The sequence below is a fragment of the Etheostoma cragini genome, chromosome 2 (genome assembly GCF_013103735.1).
Source record: "Etheostoma cragini isolate CJK2018 chromosome 2, CSU_Ecrag_1.0, whole genome shotgun sequence".
Lineage (NCBI taxonomy): Eukaryota > Metazoa > Chordata > Actinopteri > Perciformes > Percidae > Etheostoma > Etheostoma cragini.
Genome location: NC_048408.1, coordinates 12,679,351 through 12,694,996, shown reverse-complemented (window position 1 = coordinate 12,694,996; position 15,646 = coordinate 12,679,351). Strand labels below are relative to the sequence as shown.

General features: G+C 42.7%; 1 protein-coding gene across 3 annotated transcripts in view; it reads right to left on the bottom strand.

Moving 5' to 3' along the window:
* Positions 1–496: 496 nt before the first annotated feature.
* The window catches only part of bnc2 (basonuclin 2), a 158,918-nt gene continuing 143,768 nt past the window's right edge, over positions 497–15,646 (bottom strand). For 2 of the 3 annotated variants that reach the window (XM_034893029.1, XM_034893025.1), the window contains exons 5-6: positions 12,781–15,179; positions 497–5,621 (exon numbers count right to left, since the gene is read on the bottom strand). In XM_034893029.1, the coding sequence (XP_034748920.1) occupies positions 4,802–5,621; positions 12,781–15,179 (3,219 nt within the window). In that variant the 3' untranslated portion in view covers positions 497–4,801. Of the gene's footprint in view, positions 5,622–6,698; positions 6,773–12,780; positions 15,180–15,646 lie in introns of all 3 variants that reach the window. The other variant, XM_034893037.1, reaches the window with a different exon arrangement.

The following is a 15,646-nucleotide window of genomic DNA, read 5'->3' as shown; positions in this document are numbered from 1 at the left end:
TAAAATTCCATTTACATCCCAAAACCCTTATGCATTTTATGCAAAAACCATAGACAGTTATGATACAAAAACAAATACAAGAAAGGCAAAAAGAAAAGAAAGAAAAGAAAGAAACAAGAGTCTTTTAGAAAGAGGACCATTTCTTCCTCCTGTCTGCAAATGGGAAACACCTGTATAGGTAACATACAGTCTTCATGAGGCTTTCAAATCACCATTTTGACACCAAAGTGACGCAAACTCGTTTGTTCTTTGCAGTGCGACGATGTAGCCATGCAACGCTGTCGAGTGCCAATGCCATAACATGGGCTTTTAAAGACATAAATGCATTGGAGACACAAAAACAGTGTGGAAAAAAACTCTAAATTCACCAGGTCTTCAAGCTTATTTACACTTTAAGACTATAACATATAATTGGCACAATGTAAAACATTATATGAATTAATTCTCGACATTTCACAGGTTCCAGTTCAAATTAATGAGGGTATACCGAGGGTAGTTTTTTTTTTTAAAGAATAATACTTGAGACTGAAGCATCTATACAAAAATGTGTGTGTTTTGTCTTCCATCTGCCTATTTCTTACGATGTCCTATCAAATAATTTAATCCCACTTTGTTACATGACTAATAACTGGACAGTTACGCATGCGGTGTCACCACCGCTCATCTTCTCCTCTTACACCCATTGTGCTCACTCTGTGACGTGAATAAAATGGACAGCGATTAACAGGTCAGCCGCTTTAGCTGTTTGCCATCTACTTGTCCCTCTGTGTGCTATGTAGAATTACAGAATAACTGATGCCTGACGCTCCTCTAATCAAATATTAAAGATTCACTTCAGTGGTCTGGGCCAATCGGGCGCTCTAAGTGACGTGTTTCCGTGGATCCACAGCCCCGGTCACTAGGAAGCAGGATGCACCTGGGTCCATGTGGTTGGAGAAGTAAGAAAGACCAAGATTGGATTGGGGGCTCTCTCAGAGGAGAGGGGGAAATTGGTGGTCATTTCTCAGAGGAGAGAAGAGTGTAGGGGAGAGGGGTGGAAATGTGAGGGCTGGCTCGATCGCTCCCCAGCAGGCGATCTAGAAGAAGCTGGCAAAGACTCCTGGGGAGTCCTGGCCCTGCTGCTCTCTTGCTCTCTCCTCTCCCTGTGTTCCTCTCTTCTCTCTTACTCCCCTGCCTTGTTAAGTGACTGCCGCGAGGCTCCAGCCAGACCACTTTCTAAGCCCAATCCCTTTCCACCATCTCTGCCCTCTCTCTCTCTCTCTCTCTCTCGCTCTCTCTCGCCATCTGTCTCCCTGGCTATGCTGGACTTTGCATGTTTTCTCAGATCTGGTTCAAGCCTCTGAGCTGGCATGACCAGCATCATGCAGGACTCAGAAGGAGCCCGTTGGAGGTGGGAGAATTGTATTGTAAGAACATCTCTTCTATGAAATTCAGTTTTCTTCCAGGCACACGCATGTACACAGATAGAGGTCATGCACTGCAGCTGCTGCTTGAGAAATGGACAGCAAGGAACAGGGCATGAACAGTGGGGTGGAGTCTGGAACTAAAAAATGAGAGAATGTATTTTCTCAAATGAAGAAGGGCATGGTTTTCTTAATTCTAGAGAGTTCAACTCAATCTGTGAGCTTGCTCGACTTTTTAACATATTTTCTTCATTAAACAGTGTCCTTTTTAGGTTAAATGCCATAAGAAAAAAAAAAAGGAAATAAGTCTTAATGGAATGTTACTACTTAAAGGAGCTTTGAGCTTTCCATGCCTGACTCAGTGCTAGCTCACACCATCCTCCATAACAGAGTATTAGCTTTCTATGTAGCGGCATCAGCTATACTGTTAATGCTAGATGGAGAGTTTTGTTTCCTGTGGTAAGAATACACTCTAAATTTGTCCTCCATCACTGGTGGTTAACAAGTCATGTAGTTCTTGTCATCTTTCTGGCCTGTAAGTAGGAAGCACATGCAAGTGTGCGCCACTGTCCTCTGTGTGTGTGCATGTGTTCGTATGGTTGTGTGTTAGAAAGACAGCTGTCAGCAGGGTTCCTGGAGTAGCACTTTTTTTTATTTCTGCCAGAGCGAGGGCTGGGGGGATTGAACGAGTGAATGAGGCAGCGAGCGCCTCAGTGAAACCCACTCCCGGGAGAAGGCAGGGGTTCCTGTACTCAATTTTCCCTTCACTTGGGATAAACAGGCAATTACCCATCCCTTTTTCCTATGCCATGGCCGTCCGGTGAACTTAAGCATACACTATTAGTGTGTGTCCCTCTAGGACTTGCGCTATGGGGTGTGGAGGTGGTGAGTGGCGGGTTGAAGAAATGGGTAAGGCAGTTGTTAAATGACTGCGCTCTGACAGACAAAGAGAAAAACAGAATGAGAGAAAAGAGTTGAATTGAATTATCAGCGACCCTGAATAAGAATAAGCACACACAGAAAATGACTAGATTAATTGAATTCAACTCAATCGAACGGGTGAAATTGAATTGTTCGGCTTACACAATCTCTGTCCTTTTTTTTCTCTTTCTGTCAGTGTCATAGTCTTGTCAGCAACCTTGGAGTCTGGCAGTGTAACGAAGTGACAAGTGAGTTATTAGACAGAAGAAGCTGGAATGGCAGGGACGCCTCCAGGTAACGGAGAAGCAGCACATTTTTAATGATCACTGCTGTCATCCTTTCCTCCCTAGTCAGCCTTCCACCTCCGCAACCTTTCCATCAGCCTCAGCTCTCTGTCTTGCTCTCTTTATCTCTGAGAAGAGAAGACTGAAAACTGCATGTGTCATATAGGTGGAGTCTTTAAAAAAAGACATGAAATATTTCACTAGAATAGGTCATGTCTATATTGCAAAATGGCTTAAGTATGAAACAAATTGAACTCAACGCTGTTATGGATGTAAGGTGTTGTGAATACTCTACAGCACACTACATAACACTGCATATTTTCCCCTCTGTGTAGCACCAGTCAAGTAAGAGAAGATCTCCTTGTATAGTAACACATGGCATTGCTAATACATTGATAAACAAGTCAAACTGAGGAACAATCTCTATTTTTTGTCTTTTTACAAAAAATATTCTTATACTGGACAAAAACATATCCATGAAGATATATCACCCACCAATAAATACCCCTTCCCATGGCTACTTTGCCCAGTTACTGGAAATATTTGTACCGTAAGACAGTCATGGACATGTTCAAAATGGCTGCATACAACAGCCATGAAAATGGCAACATTTTTCATAGAGTATATTTGTAGCTGACACTCAGCAATGGAAACCGATACCAAAAATATCACAGCAAAAGATTTAAGACTCAAGTGCATCATATTAATCCAATGGGGCGTGGTTTAAGCACATACTGCCACACTAAAGGAACTTCTCTTAAGCAAACAATTCTGTTTTGTTTTGATCACAGTTGAATGACTATTTCCATCTTTTTTCTCTCTTTTTTCAAATCTATTGGGACAGTTATATTTCAGTAAGATGCCTTTTGTATGGAAAACCATGAGTTCTTGAAAACTTTGTTTGACAATGTCACAATAATGTCATGCTTTATACAGATTACCCCGCTGAACCTCTGAAGTAATTATCGTTAAAAAAATTAAACAAAGTAAGAAAGAGGAGAGACTTTATCAATACTTAACTCCTATGTGTTTGTAAACCGCAGTTTCTATTCAGTCACACCTGGATTAGTTGTGAGGCAAGACACTTTGGAACACTTTCTGAATACGTTGTTTAGTGATGGAGAAGATCTCAGGTTTGGTTCTGGGTGGTGAGACATTTTCTGCTGTGAAACCTTTTGAAACTGAGCACGTGCAAAAAGAAACTGGCACAAGTACAGTATGTTGAAGGTATTATCATTTACCTTGGCACTGAAGCCATCAATGACCCCAAACAACATTTAAACTCACCATTGCAAAAGTCCTCATAATAATATTACACATCCCCTTGTATAGATGCAAAGTGCAAAAACTGAACTGGTATACTAAAGCTCATAAACATAACTTCATAAACAAAACTAAAAAAAAAAAATATATAGAAATACAGATAATGATATCAGTGTAGGAGCCTAAAAAAGCATGCCGGCAACCTCTGAATATCTAACAAGTAGATAAAACAAGTCACATGAGATTCTTTTTTTTCCCTAGGACTTAGTTTAAAACGTGTCTTTGAGGCTAACATAAATGAGTCAAACTAGTAAGATGCTACCTCTTTCTTGCCTATAGCTGGAAGTATTGTACTGGACTGTAACATAAAACCATAACAAGAGAGAAAAAAGAAGTAAACAACCATCAACACAACTCTTTTACACCAAAAGCCTCTTGGAACATTATTTACAAATGAAGCTGTCATGCTTTTGTAAGGGGTTCATTTAAAAGCTATCATTACACAAATACAACAAGAAGATTTTCTTTTTTTTTTCTCAATACTATCATTTCTGCAGGCAAAGTCACAAATAAGAGTTTGAATAGATTCTTTGGAGACGGACAAAAACAAAGCGAGGAGAGGTCTCAAAGGAAGGATGGAGGGGCTTATGGAAAAAAACTGTTATAAAGCAAACTCCATGCGCAATAGCGCCATCCTGTTCTTCCAAAGAAGGAAGAGTCAAAGGTCACAATGATAAACTGTATTTAGAGTTGATGTATTTTATAGAGGGTTATAGAAATGTCTTGCAATGACTTTCAGAGGACGGGCAGGAGGCATACAGGCATTTAGCTTGTATTTGATGGCCCTCGGCCGGGATTAAAAGCTAATTTGAGGAGGAATAAGGATGAGGAATGAAGGGAGGAGCGGGCCGACGAACAGCAGGTCATTATTTAGTCTATTATTGTAGAGAAGGGCATGTTTTTATGGAGGTTGGGGTTCTGAGAGTGTCGATTACGGCTGCGCACAGAGCTGAACACCATGTTGCAACCGGGGATTTTGCACTTGTGCATCTCACGCAGGTGCACAGTCTTGTAGTGCACACGCAGGGTTCCTTTGTTGCTGTACATTTTATGGCAGATGTTGCAGAGGATCCCACTGTTGCCACCATTACTGCCCCCGGTGGGCGAAAAGAGGAATGGTGAGGAGGAAGGCTCCAAACCCTCACCAGGTCCTTCTCCTCTTAGTTCTCCAGTTTCAACCCGATGCCTTCTTTCAGCCCGGCCCTCGGCATGCTGGGAGCAGTCCTCCCCCTCACTGTTGCCCTCCTCCTCATTCTCTTCTCCCTCCTCCTCCAGATCATCCAATAGGATGCCTTCATCGCTGCCCTCGTCTGACTCATGTGAGGAGTGGACACTGCTGCTGGATTGTATACTGGATGTGGTGCTCAGGTCCAACACCATGTAGTCTTCTGGCTGGGCCCGGGAGAAGCCGTTAGTGTGGTGGTTTTTAAGGTTATAGTTGAGTGGGTGGTGGGGATACTCACTGCTCATGGGGGAATGGGCATTGTGGTTCATGCCAGCGGGCCGGAGGCTAGCACCTCCGATGCCCATCCCAGCATATCGGTCCAAGCCCATGTGGTGCCCAGCGTAGATCTTTGCCAGTAACTCGGCTCGCAGGTCCTTGGGCAGTGGCGGGAGTTGGGGGTCCAGGACAATGTCGTCCAGCTCTTTGGTCAGCAGTTTGCGGTGCAGGTTGATGTTGGAGCTGTGCCTGTGGGGAGACGGTCATAGTTGTAAATCAGAAGGCTGCCACAATTTCCACAGTTTATAGCCACAGTTTAAAAATACATGTATTTGTACATACAAAAATGTATATATATATTACATATTGTCAACTTATCTTACTTTTATGAAATGGCACCAGGCTACTCACATTCAATACCTAAGAACCACTACATATGTAATTATTGTTATCAGTCAAGACACATAGACGGTCACATAGAACCAGAAATACATCCTGTAGCTCTCCTCAGAAAAGTGCTCTAAGATCGCACAGAGAGAGAGAGAGAGAAAGCATCCTGCTAATGTTTACTGCTGTCAGCATGTCTGCACTGCACAGCCCTCAAATCCAATAGACTCTGACTCAATTAAATACTCCACCATATCGAATGGGAGTTTATCAATTGATTCAAGCTTTGGTAATGTGATAATCGAGGGGAACTGGATAGCATATTAGCACTAGACCCTGACAGCATTATCGCATTCGTTCCCTATTGAAGGTGGCTTAATCGAGCACCTCAATGAACATGTCTTTATGTTGCCCTGAATTTAATTAAGATGAGCATTTTTTTCCCAAACACAAGGCAAACTGTATTGCACAGTGTGCTACAACTGATGAATGAAACTAAGTAACAAGTGCCATGCTTAAGCCAAGATACCATTAGTGAGAATTACAGTTAGCACACCAAGCCATGCTACAGGATGCAAAGTGAAATGGGCTTCAAAAATCTAACTCAATAATTTTTCACTTCAATTTCACAGTTGTCAAGTCAGACTAAAAAAAAGGGTCCCACTGCACACGTGACAATAAAACTGCATAACACAGAAAAGAAACTTAAGCAACTAATGACCGGCGTCAGAGATGACATAAACAAGGCCCATTCCTATAAATATCAGGTCAGCACTTACATGAAATAAGAAAAAAATAATATGCAAACACTCTGTGCCTTTAATGTGAGGGGTTTCCATGCAGGGAGGGCATGTGTGTGAAACAAAACAAAAAAGAAGAAAAGAAAACGGTCATCCTTGGCAGGGTACAAATTGAGTCACAATGGATAGTAGAGCTTACCAGCAGTGGCAGGGTTGATGCAGTCAAAAAGGGTCCCTTTCCTTTAATTATTTACTTCCCTATCCGACATTGTCCTGCAAGAGGTAGAAATACATTCATTTGAGGGACCCTTTTCTGTAAACCAGGCAACCAGGAGCATGTCCACTCAAGCATCGTCAGCGTTGGGGAGAGAGAGCGTGGCAAATCGATCGGCTGTGGCTGTCACTGCATGTGTGCGTGTTTGCTCGTGCTTTTGTCTGTTTGTGTGTGTGTATGTTCGAAAAACGGAAAATATACTACTTCCATAAAGCGGGACTTTGATCAAAATTACTATATAAATCCTTTCTTCTTCGTTTTCCTTTGATAGTAGTTGCACCCATATGGTGTTGGCTTATGGCTAAAACATGGGTGTCATGGCTCAATGTCTGTGGTGCTGTACAGTATCCCCTGTCTAGTCAAACACATGGTTTAACACTTGGCTATGAGGGGTCTAAGTGTATTAAAACGTAAATATGCCGTGATCAGTATATGAAGAAAGGGGCACAATGTCTGTCGGACTACCAAGCAGTCTTTGACAGGAAGACGGGCCACAGATTTGCTCAGTTAAACCTGAAGCTCAGGATGCTGTTGATGATGCTCAGGTAGGCAGGTCCTTTGCAACATGTCTCCATCTCTATAACAACACCTTATCACTGCTAATAAGCTCTAAGTTAACCATGGCTATCTCAGTTTTAGATATTAAAGTCAGACATGCTAAATATCATGCAGTAAGTAGTCTGCGCTATAGCTACAGTAGCCATTTGAAATACTCAGAAATGCACACCACATGTTAGAATAATACAACAATTTCTAATTAAAAATGATTTACATTTACTTCAATCTGCTAATCTATTGTACAGATATATGAAAATAAAAAAATGGAAGGAAAAAGTCACTTTATGATATATTATTTGTAACCATTTCAAAAAGATTTAATCTCACAGATACAGAGAAGAAAAAGATTCCAGTTTATGATCATTTGCCTGAACATTATTTTACCCCTGTGTTGGCAATGCCTCCTTGCCCTAAATAATCAAAAATATTTCAGCTGAATCCACACACAGTGGGCATAATGCACTTATCCATTCATTTATCAGATTTAGACTTTCTGCCCCATTTCCCACTCCACTTCACCTCCATCACTCCACTTCAGTACACTCTATCGTTCCTCCCCCAAACCCAACTCCTTAGCCAGCCCCTCCCGCTCCATCTCTACCTCCCTGTTTGATAGTAATGTGGCAAGCAAACCAATTTGACACTCTCATCTCTGCCCAAAAGATGGGGGAGGCCTCCAGAGAGCCCATTTTTGACTGTGCAGAGGAGGTAGAGCGAGTGTGTGCCCGTCCCAACTGGCGTTAATCATCTTTAGGTTCATCTGATGGCCCTGGCCCTTGTTTTTGTGTCAGTGTGTATGTGAAGATGTGTGTATGTTGTCTAAATGTTCATAATGTGTAAATGAGATGGAAAGCTGAGTGGTGTTAAACTGACTGACTGACTGGTGTGTTATGAGGTTTTAGGTGTAAGTGGGAGGACAAGAGTTTTAGTAACATTTATCACTCTCTGTCATCTGTTATATCTGCTTTGCATTGTTTCGGTCTGCTCAACAGCACAGACCACAAACAATGAGAAGCCTCAAACAAATTACTGCATAGACATTAAAAATGCATTAAATATCACACAGAAAACTTTTCCATGTACCAGAAATAAATTGATGACAGCGTGCTGATGTTATTAATCAAAGAATTGAAAAAATCCTCTTATTTGCTTCAAAATACTGTACATCACAAGGAAACTCAATGATAAATTAAAGTGACAAGATATTTTTTCTGTATTTTAATCAGCAGATATTTTGATCTGGAATGAGTTGCTTTTGCTAACATATTCTCTCTATGAGAAGCGTGCCCTTTGTTTATAAGAGACAAACAGAGAGCTAATTGTGAAGCAGCGGAGCCGGGCCCACCCGCTGTGAGGGGATCAAGGGAACAGGAGGGAGACAGAGAGAGGAAGGAGAGGGGAGGAAAGAGACTTTCCAACATAATTAACCTTCACTCTCCATTTGCAGTGGCCCATGTAGGGACCACGGACTGCGCGCTGCTGCACCATGGGAATGGGGAAGAGGGAGGACAACTACTTGCTGTAGCGACATAGAAGCAAGTTAAAATGTTGGATTGACTTAAAAAAGAGAAGCAATGAGACAAGTCTCGTCAACGGTTTAAAAATGATGATTAACGAAGCCAATAATTGTGATGATTAGTGGTACGCGCATCTTTCCAGCAGTTAATCATGCAGCTTCTTCAACACTTCTGCCGACGATGCTTGCTCCCCACAATAAATATGCAATCATTTACCACCGTGCAGCAGGCGGCCGAGAAGCCGGGAGAAAACACCCCACCGTAAAACCACACATACAAACACACACTTATGTTGGTCTCTTTTTTACGCTAAAAACACACACATTACATGCTTGCTTGAGGGCACATTAAATTATCCTTTCCTGCATTATTGCATGTGTGTATGTACAGTATGCGTGTACTAATGCTTGTGTATGTGTGTGAAATCCTACCGTCTGCTCAATAAGGCAGGGATCCAAAGTGAACAAACACTAGTTGTACTTTTTTCCGTGGCAGCACACTTACAATGTGTCCTACTCTGACAATGTCATTGGCTCTTGGTTGTTTTTCTTGGTAGATCAAATGACCTCTCCTATTTTTTTCTTCTTCTCTTTGATATGGGAGCTTTTGATGCTGGTGTCTGATGGTGTGTTTACGTGCCTTTGGATTTTCACTCGGTCAATGGGCTAATCAGATATGCGGTGGTTCTTGGACTTTCCTGTTGCTGGATGTCAACAGCTGTGTTTTGTGGTTTTGAGAACAGGAAGCCAGGCAGGGCTGCATGTTATAGTACTGTTTTGGCATATATTATTCAGCTGCAAAAACGACAAATAATAATCACTAGTTTACCTTATTCTTATTCAAATTCAGTGTGCCTATTTTTCTAATGGATCTTTTTTATTTTTTTACAACTATTACTTTGTGTCTTAAGTAGTAAGTATTAAGTATTATATTTCCTTCATACAACCACCAGGCAGAGCTCTTAATTAATCATTTTTGCCAACACAAACAATCTAATTATGGGAAAGAATGGAGTTTGACTTATCTAATTTACTAGTAATAAACATTCTAAACATTATTGTGTGCAAATATCTTTGTTCATGCAGTTTAATCTTATCAGCGCATTATGCTCTTGTGAAAACAACTAAATTATATTCCCATTTAATGCCACCATTACACTGGAACATACTACATTATGTCATTAGAGGATTGTCCAGGGACAGAGTCAGAGAGCCCCAGGGTTCCTCAAGCTATGTACAGTAATGCCTTTCTTTCTGTTTTGTTCCTTGTTCGAACCAGCGGAAAATTAATATGTCCCGTTATCAGGAATTTATCCCCTACAGAAATAGTATGTGAACAATAGTGTGCCTAGGTCTCACCCACCCAGAGCGATACTGTATAGCCCCTGGCTCAGAGATGCTTTATGATCCCAGCAGTAATTGTTCCTTCTTCCTATAACGTTATCTCTTTTGCATATGTTCTGCCACTTCATGTGTTTGAATTGCATTTACATGCTGGTGTTTCATCATGGACAACAACACACACACACACACACACACACACACACACACACACACACACACACACATCCAGGCTGACACAGGAAGAGAGCAAGCATAGAAAAGTTCTTGTTGAGGTGTTGCCTTTTGGTGCCCTATGGTCTTATCTTTGACACTCTGTGCCTGTATAAAGCACTCTCTGTCACCCCTGGCTTTGATACCAAACGCCTGGCTGCATAATTGTGAAAAATGCAACCTGTTTAGTTTACAAAACTCTTAGGTGTAACTCCTATCTACCATTGGAATCTTTTCTTATGTTAAATTACCCTATAAATGTGCTGTGGAGATCTCATCTTGCTATTTAAAAGTTCAGATAAGACTAGTTATAGTTTATATCCAACGGCTGTTTTATAGCAATAGGAAACTAATTGAGAGATGTATAGAAGAGCAAATTGTTTTCTCTGTTTTCCATTTGTACATCTGTGTGTTTGCATCAGTGTGTATGTGCGCATGCACGTTACACAGCAGGTCAGTCATGCCTTAGGCATCCTCTATTCCTAAAGCCGTGTCAAAAGAGGGGTGCTCACCATTGGCAGAAGACCATACTGAGGCAATGCATGCTATAATAACACTTCCTGTCATCTTGCTGCTCTCTGCACAGCTGTGTCGGGTAAGCAGCAGGGTTTCACCGTCACTTCAACGCTACCTTGTCTCCTGTTCTTCTCCCCCTGTTCCCCTCCCACATGAATTCTAATAGAGTCCCAAAATCACCTGCTCTATTTACATGCTGGTAATGAACAAACAGTGGTAGGAACAGATGCCCAGAAACAACAAAATGTAATAAAAGACTCAGAGTGAAAAAGAGCAGCGAGTTTGGGTGGAGGGAGGCAGCAGTCGTGGAGGAGATGATGTTGGAGGGGGCCAGAGCCAGTGTGTGGGTGGACAAAACACTGAGGAAAAATATAAAGCTCCCTCTAGGAAGATTTGTTTCCCAATTGGAAGCATGCAGTGTGTTGCAACTTGCCCCTTACTGAATATAAGTATAACTTGTCATGGATGTTATAAGATTTTATTTATTTTCTATTTTCTATTCCCCTTAAAGTACAGAATGACTAAGGCTGTTATGTAGAGAAGCTGAATTCTATCGAAAAGATAGTGTGAACATGAGAGTTATTTGTCACACTAGAAGTGCTTTTTAGAGAGAATTTGTGTCAAGGGCCATTTTACACAATTTCCCCGCTCGTTGTTCACATAACTGGCAAGGGAATGTGATTTTCACTGTCGCCAAACCTAAGATATGAATTTACACACAGCTGTAATTTTGACAATTATTTAATTCCTCTATGAACTGTAATTGTAAGGGTAATTATTACTGGCTATGTAGGAGGTTTGGGAAATTCTACCCATTAAGCATGTCTTGATGATGAAACCTAACATTTTAAAGGGCTCCCATGATGCAAAAAAGAAGAAGTTTGTAATCTGTTAGGGAGTCTGTGCTTGCCCAGGGCACTTGTCATGGTATGTACCAGCAACATGTGTTACGTCATCAACCAGCTGTCACTGCTGCTACTGCATATATATTATTTGGAGTGAGTGTGTGGGACTGATATGTGCTAACAAGCCCAGGTGAGTACGGGTAGCTTCACCTCCTAATGCGCTAATAAATGCAGTGGTTTGACAAACCGCTGTCTATGTTAATATATGCACCTTCACCTCCCTGTCACAAGGTGAGGCAGGGAGGGCAGGTAAACAACACACTGCAGCTGCAGGGTTGATGGGTATGGACTGGTGCTTGTTTGAATGTGTGTGTATGTGTTCCTGATCCTGACACCCTATTCTTCTGAATTCTGACTTGACAAGGAGCAGATGCCCCTGAATCAATTTGTTTGTGTTGAATTAGCTAACAGATGTTACGTGATAGCCTATCCAGGTAAATGGCATACAGTAATGTAAGTACCTTTTTATTTTTTAACATGAAATAAAAAGGCAAGGTCTCTTAAAAAAAATATCTACACTGCAAATTAATTTGGTTCTTACCAAGACAAAAAAAAACTTAGATTTAGAAGTGTTAGATAATTTATTTTGTTATAAGAGTACATTTCTATTTTTAAATGTTCAACTTTGCACTATAATCTTAAATCAAGCAAGCTTGTCAAGTGAAATTATCCTCCTGCATGGACAGATAATTTCACTTGTTTTGAGTACCTTTTCCCTCAGTGTTTTTACTTTGTTTTTAGAAACCCCTTTTTTGCAGTGTATTGATCTATGTTTTAAAATGGCTTTTAAAAAAACATTATATCCTTACAAACAAAATGTAGTATATTCAGTGGATTTATGTTGTGCTTTAAATTAAACCATAATAGATTATAAATACAGTTTGAATTAAGCATTTCTATTGAACCTACCTGTGACTCACAATTAAAAATGGTTACATTACCAAGTTCTAGCACTGACCTGTCTCGGCTCCGCCGGGAAGGGAAGGCAGCGTTGCAGCCAGCCACAGTGCACACATGCATCTCTTTGAGATGCACATTCTTGTAGTGCAGTTTCATGCTATAGGAACTCTTGAAGCTCTTCTTACACACATAGCATATCTTGGGGTCCGGACTTGAGCATGGGTCGCCCTCTGGTGATTGAGAAGAAGGAAATTTGGGTGGGCTGGCACCGTAGCCCATCGAAGAGATGAAGCTCTCATGCAGAGCAGCCATGCTTGCAGCAGCAGCAGCTGCTGCCATGCTTCCATTATAGAGGCCATACTGGCCCATGTGGCAGAACATGTCGTAAGTAGGATCGTTGAGTTCTTCCTTGATCCTGATAGGGGGCTGATGAGGGGAGGGTGAGGAATGACCCTTTCCTTCCATCTCCTTTCTCAACTGGGCTTCGTCACAACCCTCATCATCCTGTTCCTTGTCTAGACACCTTCCACTCCTGCTTTGTTTTTGCTGTTCCTCCACATCCATCAGCTCATCACGGTAGAACATCTTGGAATCAGAGGTTTCAGATTCATTCTCAAAGTCTCTTTCATGATCCTGGTCCTCAGAGGTGAAGCTGCCAATACAACGCAGCTCGCCAGAGCCTTGCAGATCATTCCCACCCCTGCTGTCACTGCCAGTCCCTTCCCTGCATTCATCTTCATTCTGCCTCATCATGCCTCTCAGAGCTAGGCCAGGGCTCATCTCATCCTGGGAAGGGGATTGCTGCCCACTACCACCACTGTGGTTTCCAGTACCACTGCCACAGTTGTTGTTGCTGTTACAGTTACCATTTATTTTGACATTGTTGTGAAGAAGGGATGAGTGATGGTGGTGATTATGATGGATGTCATCGTCATCATCATCTTTGTCCTCGTATTCATCAGCAACATCAATAACTTCCTTCTCAATCTTCACTGGCATGCTTGATTTACGAGGCTTCTTTTTGGGCGTGGGGTCACTGCTGCCAGTGTTGAGGTCGTGATTGGCACTAGTTGTGTGTAAGCGTTGGGACATGGGGACTATCTCTGACAAATGAACATTATTATGGGAAGCCACTGCTGCAGCAGCCAGGAGATGCTGTTGTTGGTCCATCAGGGTGGTGCTGTTGGTGGTTGTGGGCAGGATGGGGCTGGTGGGCAGTGACACTGGAGGACTGACAAGGTCTGCAGGGGACAGTAGTGTGCGGTAGAAAGGGGGCACTGGCTGGACAGGCTGCACTGACTTCAGCGACGGGAAAACCAGTGGGCTTTGCAGGGGTGACTGAAGCATAGGATCTACCGGTGGAGTAGTGAAGCCCAGTGGTGGCCTTCCAGGGCTGGTGAGTGTGAAGCCTCCATTCTTGGTGCTTGAGATGACAGGTGTACCAGTGGTTGAACGGATGAGGTCCTTGTCGCGGTTATTGCGCAGCATGGGCATGTGCAACCTTGGATTTGGGTTGGCACTGTGGCGGTTGCGACTGCGTAGTGAGCTGAAGACCATATTGCAGCCCTCAATGGTGCAACGGTGTTTGATCTTCAAGTGTACAGCATTATAATGTATCTTAAGTGTGCCCTTGTCATAAAAGGTTTTGCCACAAGAATTGCAGCAAACACGACCTTTGCGTGAGGTGGATCCCATCCGGCGCATGCGATGCATCTTGGAGGAAAAGGAAGCATGTGTGATGCTTTTAGACTGCTCGTCCTTTACAAAGTGGTGGTGGGCCTGGTGGTCGCTCAACCTGTTGGATTGCTGTGGTTGATTTTGGGAGTGCTGTTGGCCCTGCTGCTGCTGTTGGAGCGATGTTTGCTGTTGCTGCTGTTGTTGAGCCTGCCCAGTGGAAGGGGTTGGTGAGACGGGTGATGCCCTGTTGTTGGGCTCTGTCTTGGGTTCAATGTTGTTCATGGCTCCCAGAGCTCCACGGCTCGGGCTCTGGCCTGTGCGGAAGGGTGATAGGGACACTTCTGACTCACTGGTGTCCACCTGTTCACCCTGGTTTGGCAGGCTGGGCTCCCGGAGCCGGAGAGCAGACTGCTCCATAGGCATGCCATTGGGGGGCAAGCCAAGCATAGGAGCAGAGACTGGGTTGATGTATTGGAAGGGCAGGAGGAAGGCTAAGCTGTTGGGGATATTCTCGAAATGGTGAATGCTGGATGGGCTACTGTTTTCCAGATGTGTCAGGAGCCCTGGGCTGCGGGATCTGTTGTTACTTTCAATGAATGTCCTAATCCCAGAGTCGGTTTTGGAGGAGGGAACTGTAACTGCCTGACCTTCCTTCTCCTGAATAGCCATCAGCTCCACAATGGACTTGGTCTCACCAAAGCGCAGGAACTGCTGCAGGGTGATGATCTCTTCTTCCCGGGACATGATGGTCCAGCGGTCCAGCACCTTGCCTGCAGTATCCTAGATACCCCAGAGGAGACAAGAGTAGAAGAAAAAAATACAAACCATTATTGATTGTGCATAACCATTGTGGTCAAAGGACGGGATGGAGCAGGGGTTAGTTTGTAAAGGCGGGCTTTCCTGGCTCCTGGAACGCAAAGTACCTAGAGCTTTGTCAAAAATCTTTCATTTTTTTCTAGAAATCACATGATGACAGTAGGCAAGAGTTAAATTAATTCACAAGCAAAACAATTCAAAAGAACTGAGGTTGCTTGATTAACAGGACATTCAACATTGTAGGGATGTTAATCTGCCAGACTGACAAAAACAGCTTTGTAAAAGATGTGAACTCTTGCTGGGACTCCCTCTGTACACAAACTGTACCAAGGGATATTTACAAAATTGTAGGAGCAAGAGAAGAAATGGCAGAAATAATAGCATAATTATTACAAGCCACTAATCACACTTTGGTTGGCAGACATTGTTCT